Here is a 17,397-nt window from a genome sequence, read left to right on the forward strand (position 1 = left end):
AGCTTTTCTCAGCCCTCTCTCTTTCAGCTGATCAATATGTTAATCAAATTCTCTCTTGATGTTCTACCAGCCTCTCCTCTCCTCCCTCTGCGATTTTGACTTTTTTTTTCAAACATTTGATTTACCTCAATTACGTTGTAGGTGCTGCTCCCTTTCACACAAATGTGTAATTACTCGTCTGTCAAGTCACTTAAAATAAAATCACCCCTCATGTAGTTTTTGCTCAAACGTTATCTGAGATGAACCAGTGTTAAACGCCAAAGTCCTGAGCCTGCTGGCGCCCATTCTATCACCCTGATGACTGGATCTTACAGTTCAGATTGATTACAACCGGGCTTCATCTAATCTTGTTAGCTTAGCACAAAGGGGTTGATTTCATGCTGGCCCAGGACTAAAAATGGACTCCCGCTGCAGCTCAAGGGTACAAACAAAACCTGGGTCGATCACTATCTGAGAACCAATTGAATTCATTTTGCAGGGGTTGAGAGCACATGTTTGCCACGAGGGAATGAGCGTCAGCGTATTTTTTCTTAAGACTGCTTCAAATTGCAGTCATCTTTATAACTATCAACGCCTGATGCTGGTTTAGAATAGCACTAAGTGGCAGAGCTGTGTTGGAAGGCGGTGAAATTGACCCATTAATCACTACAGTATAGTTCCCATTTTATGGTTCAATGTTGGTACATCCTTACCGCTACAAAAAGTCCCTCCGATAGCTTTGTGTTGTGGCCCATCACTGCAGAAGCCAAGGTCTCATTTTCCTCTACGGGTGGGGAGATTGATTTGTCTCTTGTTTGATATAAAGACCACCTACCCACCCCATCCACATCTCTCATATAAGGGAGTGGGACAGAAACACAACAATATTCCTGCCAGGATAAATACCTCGAATGGCGCTTCATTCAATTTCTAGCCTGACACCAGAAACTCTACTCCGGCTGGCAGCTGTTTTTCAATTGCTGTCCGCCAAAGAGAATTACTGTTGTATATTACAGGATATTAAAAAAACTGTATATTCTGATATTTACCCAACATGAAAGTATTGCAAAAGACAAGAGAGGCAAATACCACTGCATGGAACAAAGAGATAAGGGAATCTCAAACAAACTAACTAACTGCCTCATTTCCGAGTGCAGCATAAAAAGTCTTCAGAGAAAAAGCCGCGCTGAAATCATTATGAAGTTTATTCATTTAATGAAGGGATTAAAGCTATTAAAGGTATACGATTTCTGATTGGTCAAAGTTAACATGAGCTGTACACTTTGACCAATCAGAGCGAGGCTCTGATTCTCTGTTCTTATTGGCTGTTGGGACTGTTTGGCACAACGTTGTTGGTGTAGAGCGTGTCAGGGAGGGACCATAGGGTTGGGACCAAAGAGAACAAGTGGAGCAGTTGAGGTATTTGAATTCGAATCTCTATCCCAACTGCCATTTTCTCCCCAAATCCTCCACCCAAGCTTTAAGTACAGCAGGAGAATGTTAACGAGCAAATATGGAAACATGCTCTGTGCTTATTGCCGCCTGAACAGATTGAAATGGGCCTTGAAGCCAATGGGGCCACACTTCCATGATGTGGAGTGCAGACATCGGGAACAGTTATAACTAGTGTCTGGATGATTGACAAAAGCAAGACTCCTAACCTTGGCAAACAATTATGCTCATTTAAAACCCTATCTTTCAGAATAAGAGACTGATTCAGGGCCTATAATATCATTGACCAAAGTAATTATATAAAGGTTACGGATGTCTTATCAATAAATTAATGTACTGAAAAAAAATTATATATAGAAAAAACATTCAATAAATACTTCTAATGTCACAACTGCAATCCAAAGTCATTCTTCTGTTGCTGTAGTGATGCTTTACTTGAATAAGGTATTTTTTTTTAAATATTGCAACCCTAGTTTATTATTTATTATTATTATTATTATTATTATTATTATTATTATTATTATCATTATCTTGAACATGGTGCAAAAATTACACTTAACCTGGCAAATAAGATCAAATCGACTTTTTTTTTAATCATCGTTTGCCCTGCAACAAACATCATAAAAAAATATTTTGATGGCCCAAAGGTGAATTTTGCTCTCTACTGAGTAGTGCGTGACTATAATTGAAAACACTACAAACCACTTTATAAAGATGACTAAACAAAACAACAAAGGAAGCTCTGGTGACTCCACAGACAGAAGCCTGTAATTATCATGAAACAATGACTACATTTGTGTGTTTTTATTATGGGATGCAACATGTTCAACAACTTAACAAAAAAAAAATGTATTCTGGAAGATTTACAGGCATTTTTATATATTTGAATGTTACCCTATTGTGAATCTTTCTTCCAACACTTCACAAAGGAAAGAAAAAGGAATATAAAAAAAACAAAGTACAGTGACTCATTCACATGTTTTTAGATTTTTATTTATTTCAGATCTGAGAGGTGAGACAGAATAAAAGCTGTATTTTATATAGTAAGACAGCATCCCCATGTGCTTGAACACAGACGGGCACATTTATTCCACATCATCGTTAGCTCTACGTGTCATTGCTGGAATGTCGGTGCTTGTATGCAATATTTGTGCATCCGTGGACACACATGTACACACGGTGCGGGCCAGCTGCGGGGCTAATTTGTTTAGAAGGAATTAATTAGACATTATTATGGGGGAAGAACAACAGAGCAGAGGCAGGGTGTTTAACGGTGGGACGTCAAAGAGGCAAAACCTGTCACGGAACAATAGGCTAATATCCACCCACTGTTTCCCGGCTACTGCTCAATTACTTTATCACACAATAGGACACAGTACACAACCAAACACACACGTTAATGCAAGCAAGTGTATTTTCTGATCAGCTATCGGTCTGAACATTTATTCATCACCGAGACAGCAGAGGCTGTTGCTGTGTATGTGTGTGTTTGTAATTATACAGATGCTTCATTATTTAAGGTATCCGCTCTTATACCTTCCAGTTAGGCACTGCATCCGCTGTGGATGTGTCTTGAAGTTGATCACAACTGAAACCCAATTACAGAACAAAATGCAGTGATACAGCCTGATTATCTCTTCTATTCTCACCTAACACAATTTTTTTTCCCCCACAGATCTCAATCCAATTTAATTCCACTCTTCTCTCAACACCTTTCCCACTCTCTTTCCTTAAATCTGCTTTGTCACCGCAGTTCCTGTGGTGGAGAGTGCCTCTTTTACCACACTCTCTCTCTCTCTCTCTCTCTCTCTCTCCTCCTCACAGCCACTTCTTGAGGACGGCCAAGGCAGAGTTGAAGGTGAAGTGTGCCTGGTGGGTTCCTCTGTGAGCCAGCAGCAGGGACCCGGCCTGGGGCCCGTGGCCTGCCGCCAGCAGCTTTGAAGCGGCTTCCTCCACGTCCCAGCCCCCCTCCTGCTGCTGGAGCACCATGTGGGCACTGAGCAGGGGGTACAGGGCTGAAGACACACAGCCCACCAGCAGCCCCGCGTCCAGCAGCAACGACAGCAGCTCGCCGTCACAGGTGGAGGCTGTCTCCTGCAAAGGGGAGGAAAAAGAACAGAGGAGAGAGAAACATTATTATAAAGGAGAAGTAAGCAATTTGTTCCTTTTAGCTAACTTCCTGTCGGTGACCGCAGTTAGCAGTCCCCTCCCTCGTCTCTACGTCACCGCCACATGACCTCGCAGCCGTCTTTGTCAAATTCGACGGGCACAAAGACCCGCCACTTTACAACACTCTGACTCCCGAATTGATAAAAACGAGCGGGATACTCAACATTTTATCTGGCAGTACTGCAAAGCTGAATGACTGGGAGAGTTGTGTTATGAGCTGCGCTTACTGTTTAAGTGATTGCTGTATGAATACAAGTGATTCAACAGGTATAATAACAAAAACAATATCACTTACTGCTTAACTACAGTGCGTTCCAAATTATTATGCAAATTATATTTTTCTCAGATTTTCCTAAATAGTCGATGCAAATGACAGTCAGTATAATTTTCAAGTCATCAACCGTTAGAGTATGATTCAAATGTTATTGAACAAACCTCCCAATGACAACAGTATTTTTTTCAAAAATAAAAAACTTAAAATGCACCGTTCCAAATTATTATGCACAACAGAGTTTCAAAACATTTTATAGGTTGTAAAGAACTAAAAATGGTCATTTGTTGAATTTGCAGAATGTGGAGGTCATATTTAGTGACATCAAAAGCTATTTCAATCAAAAACATCTTAACAGGCCAAGTTACATGTCAACATAGGAAAACGGTGTATGAAAGAAATTTAAATTTTCAGACCATAGTTATGTGATATAGCACACATTAATATTAGAATATAGCAATTCAAAAAGTTGAGCTGTGACGTTCTTCTGCATTCAAAACAGTTCAAAGCAGTTCAGATAAACCTAAATGCATTTGTGTATGTTTGTTGCTCTTTAAATTAGAATTGCTGTGTGGCTTAAGCCTTCCTAACCTTACACATAACATCACCACCAACAAAGAAATGTATAATAATTATGATATCAGACAGTATCGTTATCGGCTGATATCCAAAACCCGGATATCGGAATCTGACTGAAAAATAGTAGACCGGTGCATCTGTACACACGTGTGGTGGTGGATAGAGTCAGGAGAAACTAACTTTCCTTTTCTAAGTGTGTTTTATTTTTTTGTTCCAAGAGCAACAGCAGCCAGAATTTTTGCAGCCAGTCTCCCTGCCATTCAGCAGAGCTATTCTGCTGTAAACACCCACAGGCTGATAAAAGGCCAAAAGTGGATGGCAGATTTGGAGATTTAGCAGCCATTGTAGAAACAGAAAGAAAGGTGTTGTAGCTTCCTGCTGCAGCAGCAGTATTCGGACGCTGTGTGTGTTCACAATGTAACATGCTTGAGGAAACCTGATGTGGTCTGAGTGGTCCAATGCTGGGATGATTCTAAGGCTGACCACCGTTCCCCATGGCACGCACACACACACACGGCACGCACACGCACACACACACGGCACGGCACGGCACGGCACGCACACACACCTTACGTCAATGAATTGCAAGCTAATTCAAACAGCTAAATGCCTGTGGGGGCCGCTGTGAGGGGTTCAGTGGGGCTACAGATAAGCAAGGATAAGTGCTGAAGTCTCTGCTGCTACAGTATGTGTAACTCTGTCCTCTCACCTGTTAGCTGTCTCTATTATTAGGCATGCACTTGCATAAGTAGACCTATACACGAGTACCCGTACCCGTACCCGTACCCGTACACACACACACACACACACACACACACACACACACAGACAGACAGACAGACAGACAGACAGACAGACAGACAGACAGACAGACAGACAGACAGACAGACAGACAGACAACAGCGATCACCTGTCAGTGTATTTCTGGAGCTGATCAATTATGAATGTGGAGCTCATGTCTTCCATTCTGTAGTAGAGAAGGGGAGCACACCTGGGTGAATAATGCTATATCACCTTTATCTCATCTCTATGCCGGCCTCATTCTATTTTTCTCTCCATAAAAAGGACAATTCATCCTTTAAAACAGAAACATTTAAACTGTTTAACAAAGGCTCTCTTCTCTCATGTACTGACAGACATCAGTGAACCTCAACTTCCGTCAGTGACACTGTGGCATTATGGAATCATATGTTGCTGATAAAATATACTTTCCCCCTTGTGGTACAGGGACTACATCTGAAAATTCCCCAGACTCATAGTTTCCGTAAAAGTATTTAACCCTTCAATAAAAAATTGAAATAGCGAGGAAAGACAAATAAAGACATTTTTGAAACTTTAGACAGAGGTGGATGAAGAGGTCATCCGGTAATAATGAATTAGGAGGGGGGAAAATGACAAGAGAAATGGCCTGTGCTTAGGAGTGTGGAAAATGTGTGATGGAGGAAGATGGAATAAGAGAGAGAGAGAGCTGGAGAGGAGGAAGGCAGACAGACACTGACAAGACCCTGATACATACATTTTTAAGAGCACCGAGTGTTATATTACCAAGGGCTGAATGCATACTGGAAACAACTTCAACACAACTTAACACTTCACCTTCAAAACTTTTGATTTTTTGAGCCTCAACAAAAGCCCCAGATGGTTTTGCAGTGTGAACCTATTGACCTATTTTGAGGCTCAATGTTTTACAAAAATTAATTGAAAAAAACGTATTCGATTAAAACAAGTTGCCAGGGGGTGCTCTGGCGGCGTAGTGGATAGAGCGCGTACCATATTGGCTCCGGCCTTCGTTGCAGTGGTCGCGGGTTCGAGTCCGACCCGTGGACCTTTACTGCAGGTCATCCCCCCTCTCTCTCTCTGTCTCCCCATTTCAACTCTGTACTATCTAATAAAAAAAAAGCTTGAAAATGACCAAAAAAAAAAAAAAAAAAAACAAGTTGCCAGATTATGCAAACCACATTGTTTGGAGGTAAAAATCAAAGTGAGTGCACCTTACATTTCCTTTACTGCGCAGGAGAATTGGGCGCACACATCTAAAGCACAGGCAGCAGGGCAAATTTGGACACAGCCAACCGTTTGGGGGATCATTTCTCCCACAAGTAAAGGGTGAAATGAGCAGTCAATTGACAGCAAATTAATTGTCAACTAATTTGATCATTTATTGAATGTTTATGTGCTTTATCGAAGACAAATGTCATTCTCTCCTTTCCATTCTTTCAGCATTTCAATGTGAGACATTTGCTGCTTTTCAGTGTTTTATGTCATTGAAAAATTAACATATTTGGGTTTTTGACTTTTGATCGGCTTAAAAAAAGACCAATTGATTAATAGCTTAAAATCAATTATTTAAATATGACAAATGTTACAAATAAGTCTGATGTAACCCTGGCAACATTAGCTAATTAGCACTAAACACAAATGACGAATGTAGCTGATATGCATGCCTTTAGTTTGGAGGCATTAGGCCGTAAAACCAAATAATTGGACATTAAAAATGAGCGGTAGATATTAAATGTTAGCTGCACTACATAAAATGTTAAACGATCATTTAGGTTAGAACAATTAATCCTGAGCGAGAAATGAATGTGTGTGCAACCACTATCGATTTGTTTAAGTATTTAAGCCTGAACCAAGGTGATGGACCCAACAGACCAACATCGGTATCACTAGAACTACGCCACAAGCACAGCTTCAAATAAAGCAGATTTTTTTTTTTTTTTTTTACATTTCTACAATGTTAAGTGTGGCCTTGTTGTGCTGCTTTTGGAGGCTGTAAGTAGGATTAAAGTCTGCTCGAATAAAGTTGACTATTTGACCTGAAGGCGTTCTAATCACTGAAAACACCTTCTGTGCTAGTTTATTTTAACGAAGTCTCACACCTGCTGCAGAGTCACGACTTTGCACGCTTTAAAAAAGGTGGCAATAATAGGCGGATACATTATCATACACTTACATTCATTCCCTGGAGACTTACCCTAAACATCACAAGTACATGCCTAAACCTAACCCATGCTCTAACCTAAACCCAACCTTAGACACTGACCCAAACAAATCAGCTTTTCTACTGTTAGGGGACACAGCTTCTGTCTCCAATGGCAAAGAGCCTTCACAATCAACTGGTCTTAAAGTCTAGTGTGTGTTTCTGAAAGTGACTTAATTCAGAAATGCATGTGCGCAAACACACATACGCACACACACAGACACACACACCTCCCAGTCTATTAGTGATTGATGGTGTCAAGAGAGAGGCATCAGATTTGAGGCCCAGAGTCAGTCGGAGTGACAGTCGAGCTGGAAATAGATGTGAAGGAGCAGCCGAGAGATGGAGGGATGGAGCTGAATCTTTATATTAGTGCAGGGCAGATAACTTGATGTCCTTTTTACAGCAAGAACAGCTCTGCCACATTTCAGGCACTGCTATTCATCCATAGTTCCCGCTTACCGTATGATTGCAGTATATGGTGCACAGCTGAGTGTGTACCTATGCAATATATACTGTCTTGAATCTAAAATCCCCTTATTCATCCTTCATATATTTTCCTTTCTTCTCAATTACAGCCGGAATACTTTTCCCAGCAATGTTTTATCTTCCTCATAATGAGTATTACAGTTACTCTAATATGTATTCATTAAATAACAAATGAACAATTCTTATAACTGTGAAATGTATGGCAGCGTGTTAGGGATGCTTGACTATTCAATGAAAACCATTTTCCCAACTGTCAGTAGAATTACATCACGATGATAAGACCATATCATCATAGCATTGTTCTACACATTTATCTTATCTAAATGAATGATTCCAAGCAAGCTGTAATTAAAGATATATTTGAACATTTTGGGAAACAAGCTTATATTTTCTTTTCTCGCAGGGATCAATACCACTCGCATATCTGCCCATTAAATATGCAGCTGCAGCCAGGAGACAATTGGCTTATCTTAGAATACAAATAAAGGCTATAGTCCTTTCAAGTTATGCTAAGCTAACCGGCTGCTGACCTGGCTCCAGCTTCTTATTTAGTGAGTGGTATTGATATTTTCCTTTAACTCTCAGGAAAAGAACATATCTGACTTCCCAAAACAACAAACTATTCCTTTAATTGTATTTGCATTGCATTTGTTTGTTTTTTTGGTTATCAAAGTTCTACAGTTTTACATGCAGGCAGAACAAAGATCGACCAATTTCATTGTTTTCAATGTGCTTTCGCTATCAAGCACATAGTAAAAACAACATCCTCCCACTCAATTCTGCAGCTAACAAACCTCTCACAAACCTGTTTATCCATCCATGATGCTTTCCATCTCCTGTGATGAATTCCCTTCTCCCTTTCTAACTCTCTCTGACTTTTCTGCGTCCCCCCTCCCCACACCCCAGCTGTCTGTTCAGCCTCGCCTTTACAAACAGTTCATCGCAAAAAGAAATCTGATTGAGGAAGGAATACATCCATCATGCCTTCCCTTCTTTCTCAAAGGTCAACAGCTCGGAGAACATGAAAACCTGTCCTGTGTGTGTGTGTGTGTGTGTGTGTGCGCGCATGCATGTCAGGTTAGGTTAAAAGCATCTTCTCTAAAGGTTCAAACAACACTTTGTCTGCCTCTTCAGTGAAGCGAAAACAAGAGGCATCTTCAGTCTCGGGCGTGTGTGTGTGTGTGTGAGAGAGTGTGTGTGTGTGTGTGTGTGTGTGTGCTTGCACTCACAGCCGGCGTGTGCCTGTGAGTGAATGAACAAACACTCAGCATGACAAGAGAACTGACACATCAAACTGCATGCCATAAGATGTCCGACCCCCCTCTCGCTCTTGTTATTACCTTCAGATTTCTTGCTGTCTCGCCCTGTGAAAGACAGCCAAGGTTGTCTCTCCTGCTTGCTTTCAGTGGACGCTAAATGATGCCTGATTGGTCTGGTCAATTTTCTCACACCGTTCTGTTATGTTGTTGCTCTGCACGTCTCTCACTTCCCAACATGTGTCTTCCCTCGCACTCTATCTCTCCCTGAGCTGAACCCGGCTGAGAGCTTAATTGGAATTACCGTACACGTACAATGCCTAATACATAATGCATGGCCAAGCCTTCTTTTATCATTTAAATCATAAAGCTTCTTTGGAATGCCACACAACACACAAATATCTCCTTCCATCCTCCTCTCATCCCTTTCTCTTCTTCCCTTGGGCTCTGCTTCCCATCCTAGCTGTCTCCATAGCCTAGCTGTCTCCATAGGCTTTAGTGGTGCGCCAACACACACAAACCAGCACGACAGCCCTCGCTTACAGCGCGACAAGATTGAAAGTGACAGAAGAAGAGGCTCTGAAGCCAATAAAAAAATATATTAAAAAAAAAGTGGGCTGTGACGCACACAAGCAAACACTCACTGTCGGGGAAGAACCCACCCAGTTGCAAGCAAACAGCTAGATTAACGGGGCCAGGACGGCACAGAAGCTACAGGCTAAACAAGCCCTCTTAAACAAGCAATTAAACACTTAATCACTCAATCACAAATTCATACACACTCCCCTCTAGTCTCCACTCACTGGGCAGATAAACAAGATGTATGTGATTCTGCAGAAAGGCTATGGCAGGTCTATTAAACTTTTGCTTTTTCAATATGTCAGGGTGTTGTAAGAGATATATTATGCATTTAAAAATATTTTCTTTTTCTGCATTTATAAAACCAAAATAGAAAAAAAAGCTATGGAAAAACACATTGTGTTTATAGGCTATGTCCTTCCTAACGGTACCTTCAATTGTTAGTATTCCCAGTTTACAAGCTGGGAGTCCCCAAGTGTACATTTCCAACTACAAGAGTTAGCATAATATACTGACCCACTATCAGTCTGTGGTGTAACTGGTAACATTAAAAAAGGCCCGTCCACGACATGCAATTGCTATCAATGGTCAGGCTAACATTAGTGTAGCGGTTAAGACCTGCTCTTTATAGGACTTTGGGAAGTGTGCACTCAAGCTACCACAGACCACATGGTTGCTTTAGGTTTACCAATCCCTTTCCTTTTACATGTGTTATGAAGGACACTTGATGCAAATACAAACAAATACATGAGCTAAGCAGGCAAACAGGGATATGTGAGATCTTATATTGGTCCTTCTCCTGATTATAGAACTAGAAGAAACATAATCTCAATCACAACATATGAATTAAGATGTTCTTTTTGCTTTTGACACAAATCCTCGACTGGTGAGGATTCTTTTAGCTTTAGCGCCATAGAACGTATCCATTAGTCATCAAGTGCATATATAAGAGCCCCTTTTTACACAGCTTTCATATTAAAACAAGTCAGCTGTAAAAAAGTCATCTAAATGTGGCAGTGTTATCACTGTTAACACCTATGCCATGCCGGACCTGACAGCCTCTCAGGCTAAGTAACACAGTAACACAGCGGGGTGACGCTTGATAAACGATTAATTAAAGTAAAATATTTGATGGAGGAAGAGAAAGAGAAAGCGTAAGAGCCAAAGACAAAAATAAGGTGAAGAGACACAGGAAGTGCTGTTGCAACATATACAGGTGAAACTCGAAAAATTAGAATATTGTGCAAAAGTTCATTTATTTCAGTAATTCAACTTTAAAGGTGAAAATAATATCTTATACAGACTCATTACGTATGCAAAGTGAGATATGTGAAGCCTTTATTTGTTATAATTGTGATTATTATGGCTTACAGTTTATAAAAAACCCAAATTCAAAATCTCAGAAAATTAGAATATTACATCAAATCATTAAAAAAAAGGTTTTTAAATACAGAAATGTCGGCCCTCTAGAAAGTATAATCATGCATATGTACTAAGTACTTGGTTTGGGCCCCTTTTGCATGAATTCTTGCCTCAATGCGGTGTGGCATGGATGCTATCAGTCTGTGGCACTGCTGAGGTGTTATGGAAGCCCAGGTTGCTTTGATAGTGGCCTTCAGCTCCTCTGTATTGTTGGGTCTGGTGTGTATCATCTTCCTCTTGACAATAGTCCATAGTTTCTCTATGGAGTTCAGGTCAGGAGAGTTCTCTGGCCATTCATGCAGAGTAATACCATGGTCAGTCAACCAGTTACCAGTGGCTTATGGTACTGTGGGCAGGTGCCAAGTCTAGCTGAAAATGGAAATTGTCATCATCATAAAGCTTGTCAACAGACAGAAGCATGAAGTGCTCTAAAATCTTCTGCTAGATGGCTGTGGTGACTTTGGACTTGATAACACAGTGGACTAACAGCAGCAGATGACATGATACTTCAAATCATCACTGATCCAAATTAAATGTTGCGTTTCATTTGGAAATCAAGGTCCCACAGTCTAGAGGAAGAGTGGAGGGGCACACAATCCAAGGGGCTTGAAGACCACTGTCAAGTTCCAACAGTCAGTGATGATTTGAGGCACCATGTCATCTGATGGTGTTGGTCCACTGTGTTATCAAGTCCAAAGTCACCACAGCTGCCTACCAGGAGATTTTAGAGCACTTCATGCTTCTGTCTGTTGACAAGCTTTATGATGATGACAATTTCCATTTCCAGCTAGACTTTGCACCTGCCCACAGTACCATAAGCCACTGGTAACTGGTTGACTGACCATGGTATTACTGTGTTGATTGGCCAGACAACTCTCCTGACCTGAACCCAATAGAGAAACTATGGAGTATTGTCAAGAGGCAGATGAGACACACCAGACCATACATAGACACACCAGACATACAGACGAGCTGAAGGCCTCTATCAAAGCAACCTGGGCTTCCATAACGCCTCAGCAGTGCCACAGGCTGATAGCATCCATGCCACGCCGCATTTAGGCAATAATTCGTGCAAAAGGGGCCCAAACCAAGTACTTAGTACATATGCATGATTATACTTTCTAGAAGGCCGACATTTCTGTATTTAAAAACCTTTTTTTATTGATTTTATGTAATATTCTAATTTTCTGAGATTTTGAATTTGGGGTTTTCACAAGCTGTAAGCCATAATAATCACAATTAGAACAAATAAAGGCTTGAAATATCTCACTTTGAATGTAATGAGTCTATATAATATATTAGTTTCACCATTTAGGTTGAATGACTGAAATAAATGAACTTTTGCACGATATTCAAATTTTTCAAGTTTCACCTGTACTTTGGTGAATAAAAAATCATCATAATAGGACAAGCAGAGCGGGAAAAGGAAGAAATGACGGGAGGGAGGGAGTTTAAGGAAAAAAGACTGGAAACGAGGCATAAGTCAATACAGTTAGTTTGTCTTTCAAGTTAAGTACTATACTTCTCCCATCCACTACTTCTAGTCTGTCCAGCCTCCTTTAGTTGTACTATGCCCACCATGGTCTCCTCTGCAGCAAAGCAAGACACAGTAAACGTGAAAAAATGCACACATACACTGCAGCCAAATAAATTACTTTTGTTTTTCAATTACATTTTTTTTTGGTTTTCTATAACAGGATTTTAAGAGGAAAAAAAAATAATCTTCAGAATTCACCTTTTTCCATTGTGATCTCAGGAGCAATTCTTTTATTAAGAATGTGTTGATACTGGGGAAAACATGGGCAGAGTGGCAGGGAACACACACACACACACACACCCCTTCCCCCCTATATTGGCAGGCCTTACAGACTATACTGTAAGGCCTGCCAATCACTCAGAGTGGCATGCTGTTCTCATGTATATATGATCAAGAGTGCTGTGTTTTGAAGAATTGATAAATATATACACTGTGGCCAAAAACAAACGTCAGGTTAATAAATGAAGACTGGCACTTTGGGAATCGTATCCAAGTCATTCTGTTTGGCTTGTTGTCGAGAAGCAAACTGGGACATGAGAGCTACCGTACATGTAGTGCATGAAGTAATTAAACAGTTGAGTCAGTCACTTTACAGTTCAGTTCTCTCAGTTCACTCACCTGAATATTTGACCGACCAAGCGGAACCAAATCAATACATTCTGATCTTCCCTTGATAAGATCTACTGATCTGCTAACTGCTGACAGGTCTGGGCTAATTGTAGATCTGATTTAAAAAAAGGCCTCAAAGTGTTGTGAAGAAAAATATGGGTTGAAAAGAAAATACATAAAAGTTTGCAAAAACACACACGTTTGTATATTACCGAATAATACTAATAAAGCTTCTAGTAATAGCAATTTGGGCTTTGCAGCGGTTCAGTTGAGCTTGAGAGAAGACAGCTGGGGAGGGCTAATAGTTTTTGGCAAACAAACAGATACTATAAAATAGTCTTCTTAGGTAATCAAAAACACTGCACTTAAATACTAATGAACAGGAAAACGTACTTGGTACAATCACATTTTGGCAAAGAGAAAATCCAAACCAACAAAGAAAAACACACACACACACACAGTCACACACTCGGGCACACACTGACAGATGCACACCCATATGAATACAACCCCAAAGCGAGCAAGCCGACACACTGTTCTGTTGCTGCAGCCTGTTCATTCAGCTCTTAGATGAAAGAGTAACCATTCATAGAATAACCCTACCCACCCACCCCATGGCCTTCCACCCATACCACCCCCTGCTCAGCTAGGCTGTGCATTACACTTTAATAAGTTTGCTTAGTCTTTTTTAAATTTATTTATCACTCTTAACACCTCAATTCTACTTCCTCTTCCCACATCCAAATCACATTTCTTTTCTCTCATCCCACTTTAACACCCCTCCTCCCTCTCTTTATCTGTTGGATAAAAGTAGCGTGGTTTCTTAGGTGTGCTGATATAGGAGCCTTAACGTTTCATTTAATAGGTGCTCTGTCACTTAATAGAGAGGCTTTCTCTTATCTGATCCGGGAACAAAGAGAGGGTCCACTGGGTCTGAGAGGACTACTTTGTGACGATTGCTTATCTGATCACAGAACAGTGGAGAGCAGCCCTCACAGTCCTGTGAGACTATTCGACTATACACACTCTTATCCGATTGTGCCCTCCCCAAAACAAAAGGAGAAGTTAGCAAGTGGATGAACGTTATTACGAGGGTTGAGATTATTTTGGTGAATTTCATTCTTATCTTAAAACAGCGAAGAGGTTTTGTTATTTTTTTTATGGGAATGGACCGTCTCACACATTTTAAATGCAGTATGTAGTGTACAGTCTCTGAGCCTGCTATAACACTGTTACGCCATTGCTTTTATTGCACAGACAAAAGTAAAGAGGATGTTGGATCTTAACTACTGACTGGAAAAAAGGCATTGAAGCATCAATAAATCATGTAGAGTACAGCCTGAGTACTATATGGCTGAAACGATTAGTGGATTGATTGATTGGTTCTGTGGTTCCCAACCTGAGGGTGGAGACCCCTTCAAAGGCTCTCAAGATAAATCACAAAAGGGGTCTCCGGATGATCGTCTAGTGAGGTAAATAAACCTTTTCTAGAAAACTGAAGATTTCAAATTGAACATTATTCAACTTTCCTAGTTAAAGGTGAAGTAAGAGGTTTATTTATGTTAATACTGTATAAGTGTAACATCGCTCTTTATTCATACAGTGATCACTTACATAATGTGTGCGTTTCATAAAGCTGATCTCTCAGTCAGCTGCTTTGCATGTAATCGGCAAATAAACGTATTGTAGTATCCCAAAATGTTTATCCAATCAGAAGAGAGAACGCTACAAACCGACATGCGTCTCACTCATATATACTATGTACACTCCATGGTCTCACTGCCGGTGCATGCCAGAGCAACAGATAGGTGAATGTGTATGCGCCTACAATGGCGGAGCAGGTAAAAATCCTTCCCAATGTCTGTTTTGATGGTTTTTATCATGTTTTATCACACTTATGGATCTGAGATGATGCTAGATAACTTGCTGCTTGAAGACCGCAGCGCATTAATGTGGACAAGCGAGGGGACTGCTAACTGCAGTAACTGACAGGAAGTTAGCTAAAAGAACCATTCCGCTTACAGCACCTTTAAAGCCTCTGTGAATGTTAGGATATGCAGCAGTTTTCTGTTTTTCTACATAACTTCGTGACAAGACGATAATGCTTTTTTTATTCAAGTTTTAAAGGCTGAATAACTACCGACTATATGCAATGCAGGCTGATGGACCCCACTTTGTCTGCTTTTAAATATGGACCACGCAGACTATTGCGACAACACTTACTGCGCTCATGCTGTTGATCTGATCCAGAGTCATCTGCAGAAGTTTCTCATCACCACTCTCTGCCATCAGTTTGAGAGCAGGCTGCTGGAGGATCAGCTGGTGCTGGAGCAGCTGGCTGGCTATATGTCTGATACACTGAGAGAGAGAGGGGGGGGGGAATAGAGGAATGGATGAAAGGAGGAGGGATAAAAGCAAAGGTGGGATGAAAACGGGGAAAGGTAATCAGTAGACAGATTTAAAAAGAACAAGGGCAGAACAAAAGAAGAGAGAGAGCAGGAGACAGAGGGGAGAAAGTAGGCGAGGAACCATGAAGGTTAATCGATGTGCATACACTGTACAGCCACGCAGGAACAAAATACTTAAAAAAAGGCCTACACAAACACAAACACACACACACACACACACACACACACACACACACACACAAAAACACACACACAAGACACAGTCCTATGCAGTAATATATGGATATCACAATGCAATCTGACTCCCCTATGCTCTGGCAGTTTCATTCCAGCAGATTCAAATTAAAGCTGTTCTGAACAGAGTAAAAGGCCTCCCACCCTCCGCCCCCCTACCCACTGTTATATTAGACAGCCAGGCAGACACTAGCCTATTCACGCTGAATAGCATTAGCGCTAAACTAATATCACAGTCAGCTGGCGCTACACATAGCGAATGGCAGAAAGCTTACCACTTCCATGGTGCTCACCAGGGCATGAATTGCATTAGGGGCCGTCAGATATCAAAGAGCGTCTCGTGTCTATAGCATACATTGCAGAAAGCACTGAGCCGACGCTAACATGTTGCTTTGGGTTACATGCTTAATAGGTTTGGGCCGCTTGTTTTAAGATTCCTGCCAGGGACCGGCATTGGAGATGTGTTGTACAAGTGTCTATGTGTTAGCATCTTTTCTTATTACAATGGATTTCAGCTGTAATGAAAATGTGTTGATGCCAGATTTTGACCACTATCCTCACTGTGTTGCAGTGGTCGAAGGAGTATACAGATCTGTTATCTCAGTAGAAATAACATGCAGAATAATACAATAATATGCAGAACTGCCCCCTATCCACTGTTTCCTTTAAAAAACATCATTCTTCATTGTAAATCTAAATTTGATCCCCCCTTTTTTTCTATTTTCTGCTAAGTAAAATAAAACTCATGTCATTTACACATAATCCACGTTGAGTTTGCTGCTTACCTGTGCAGGAAGCTTGTGTTTGCTGCTATAGAGGGATCGCACCATGGTAACCACCTGCTCCCCCAGGTCTAATGTAACCTCTGAGCCCTGGCAGCGTGTCAGCAGGGCCGAGGTCAGCACTACCCACGGGTTACGCTCCGAATTCGCCCTGATAGAGACAGAGAGAAAGACATTAGACAACAAGACATTTCTTTGCATTCATTCAATTTAGTTGGGTGGGGTGTCATACTGTAATGGAATGTAAAGCCCACTTAGGCAAAGGTCTATTTATGATATTGGGCGATACAAATAAAACTGATTTGATTTTCAAAATGTTAATATTATTTATTATAATCTATATTAACGTCATTACATTTTATTGTAAAAGTGTAATGTCAGGCATACTATTTGGTTTAAATGATTGTCTATGTCATTTTATATATTAGATATTATATGTACATCTGTATGTTGTGTTGTATTGTTATATGAACATCACGTTCTCTTTTGTTATTATTTGTCATATTTTTCATATTTTTAATGCTTTGGCAACACTGTTTACCACAATAGTCATGCCAATAAAGCTTTTTGAATTACATTGACATGCATTAATGAGCATATTTAGGTCAACACAAGTAGGCAGGAACATATACTAAATAATACAACTAAAAC

The 17,397-nt window shown here is 40.6% G+C and overlaps 1 protein-coding gene across 1 annotated transcript in view; it reads right to left on the minus strand.

The window, feature by feature from the left end:
* Positions 1-2,432: 2,432 nt before the first annotated feature.
* Positions 2,433-17,397, minus strand: part of nbas (NBAS subunit of NRZ tethering complex) — a 153,337-nt gene continuing 138,372 nt past the window's right edge. The window contains exons 51-53 of the mRNA XM_080047550.1: positions 16,750-16,897; positions 15,546-15,680; positions 2,433-3,525 (exon numbers count right to left, since the gene is read on the minus strand). Coding sequence (XP_079903676.1) covers positions 3,250-3,525; positions 15,546-15,680; positions 16,750-16,897 — 559 coding nt within the window. The 3' untranslated portion in view covers positions 2,433-3,249. The remainder of the gene's footprint in view (positions 3,526-15,545; positions 15,681-16,749; positions 16,898-17,397) is intronic.

This window comes from Ammodytes marinus (assembly GCF_949987685.1).
Source record: "Ammodytes marinus genome assembly, chromosome: 19".
Lineage (NCBI taxonomy): Eukaryota > Metazoa > Chordata > Actinopteri > Uranoscopiformes > Ammodytidae > Ammodytes > Ammodytes marinus.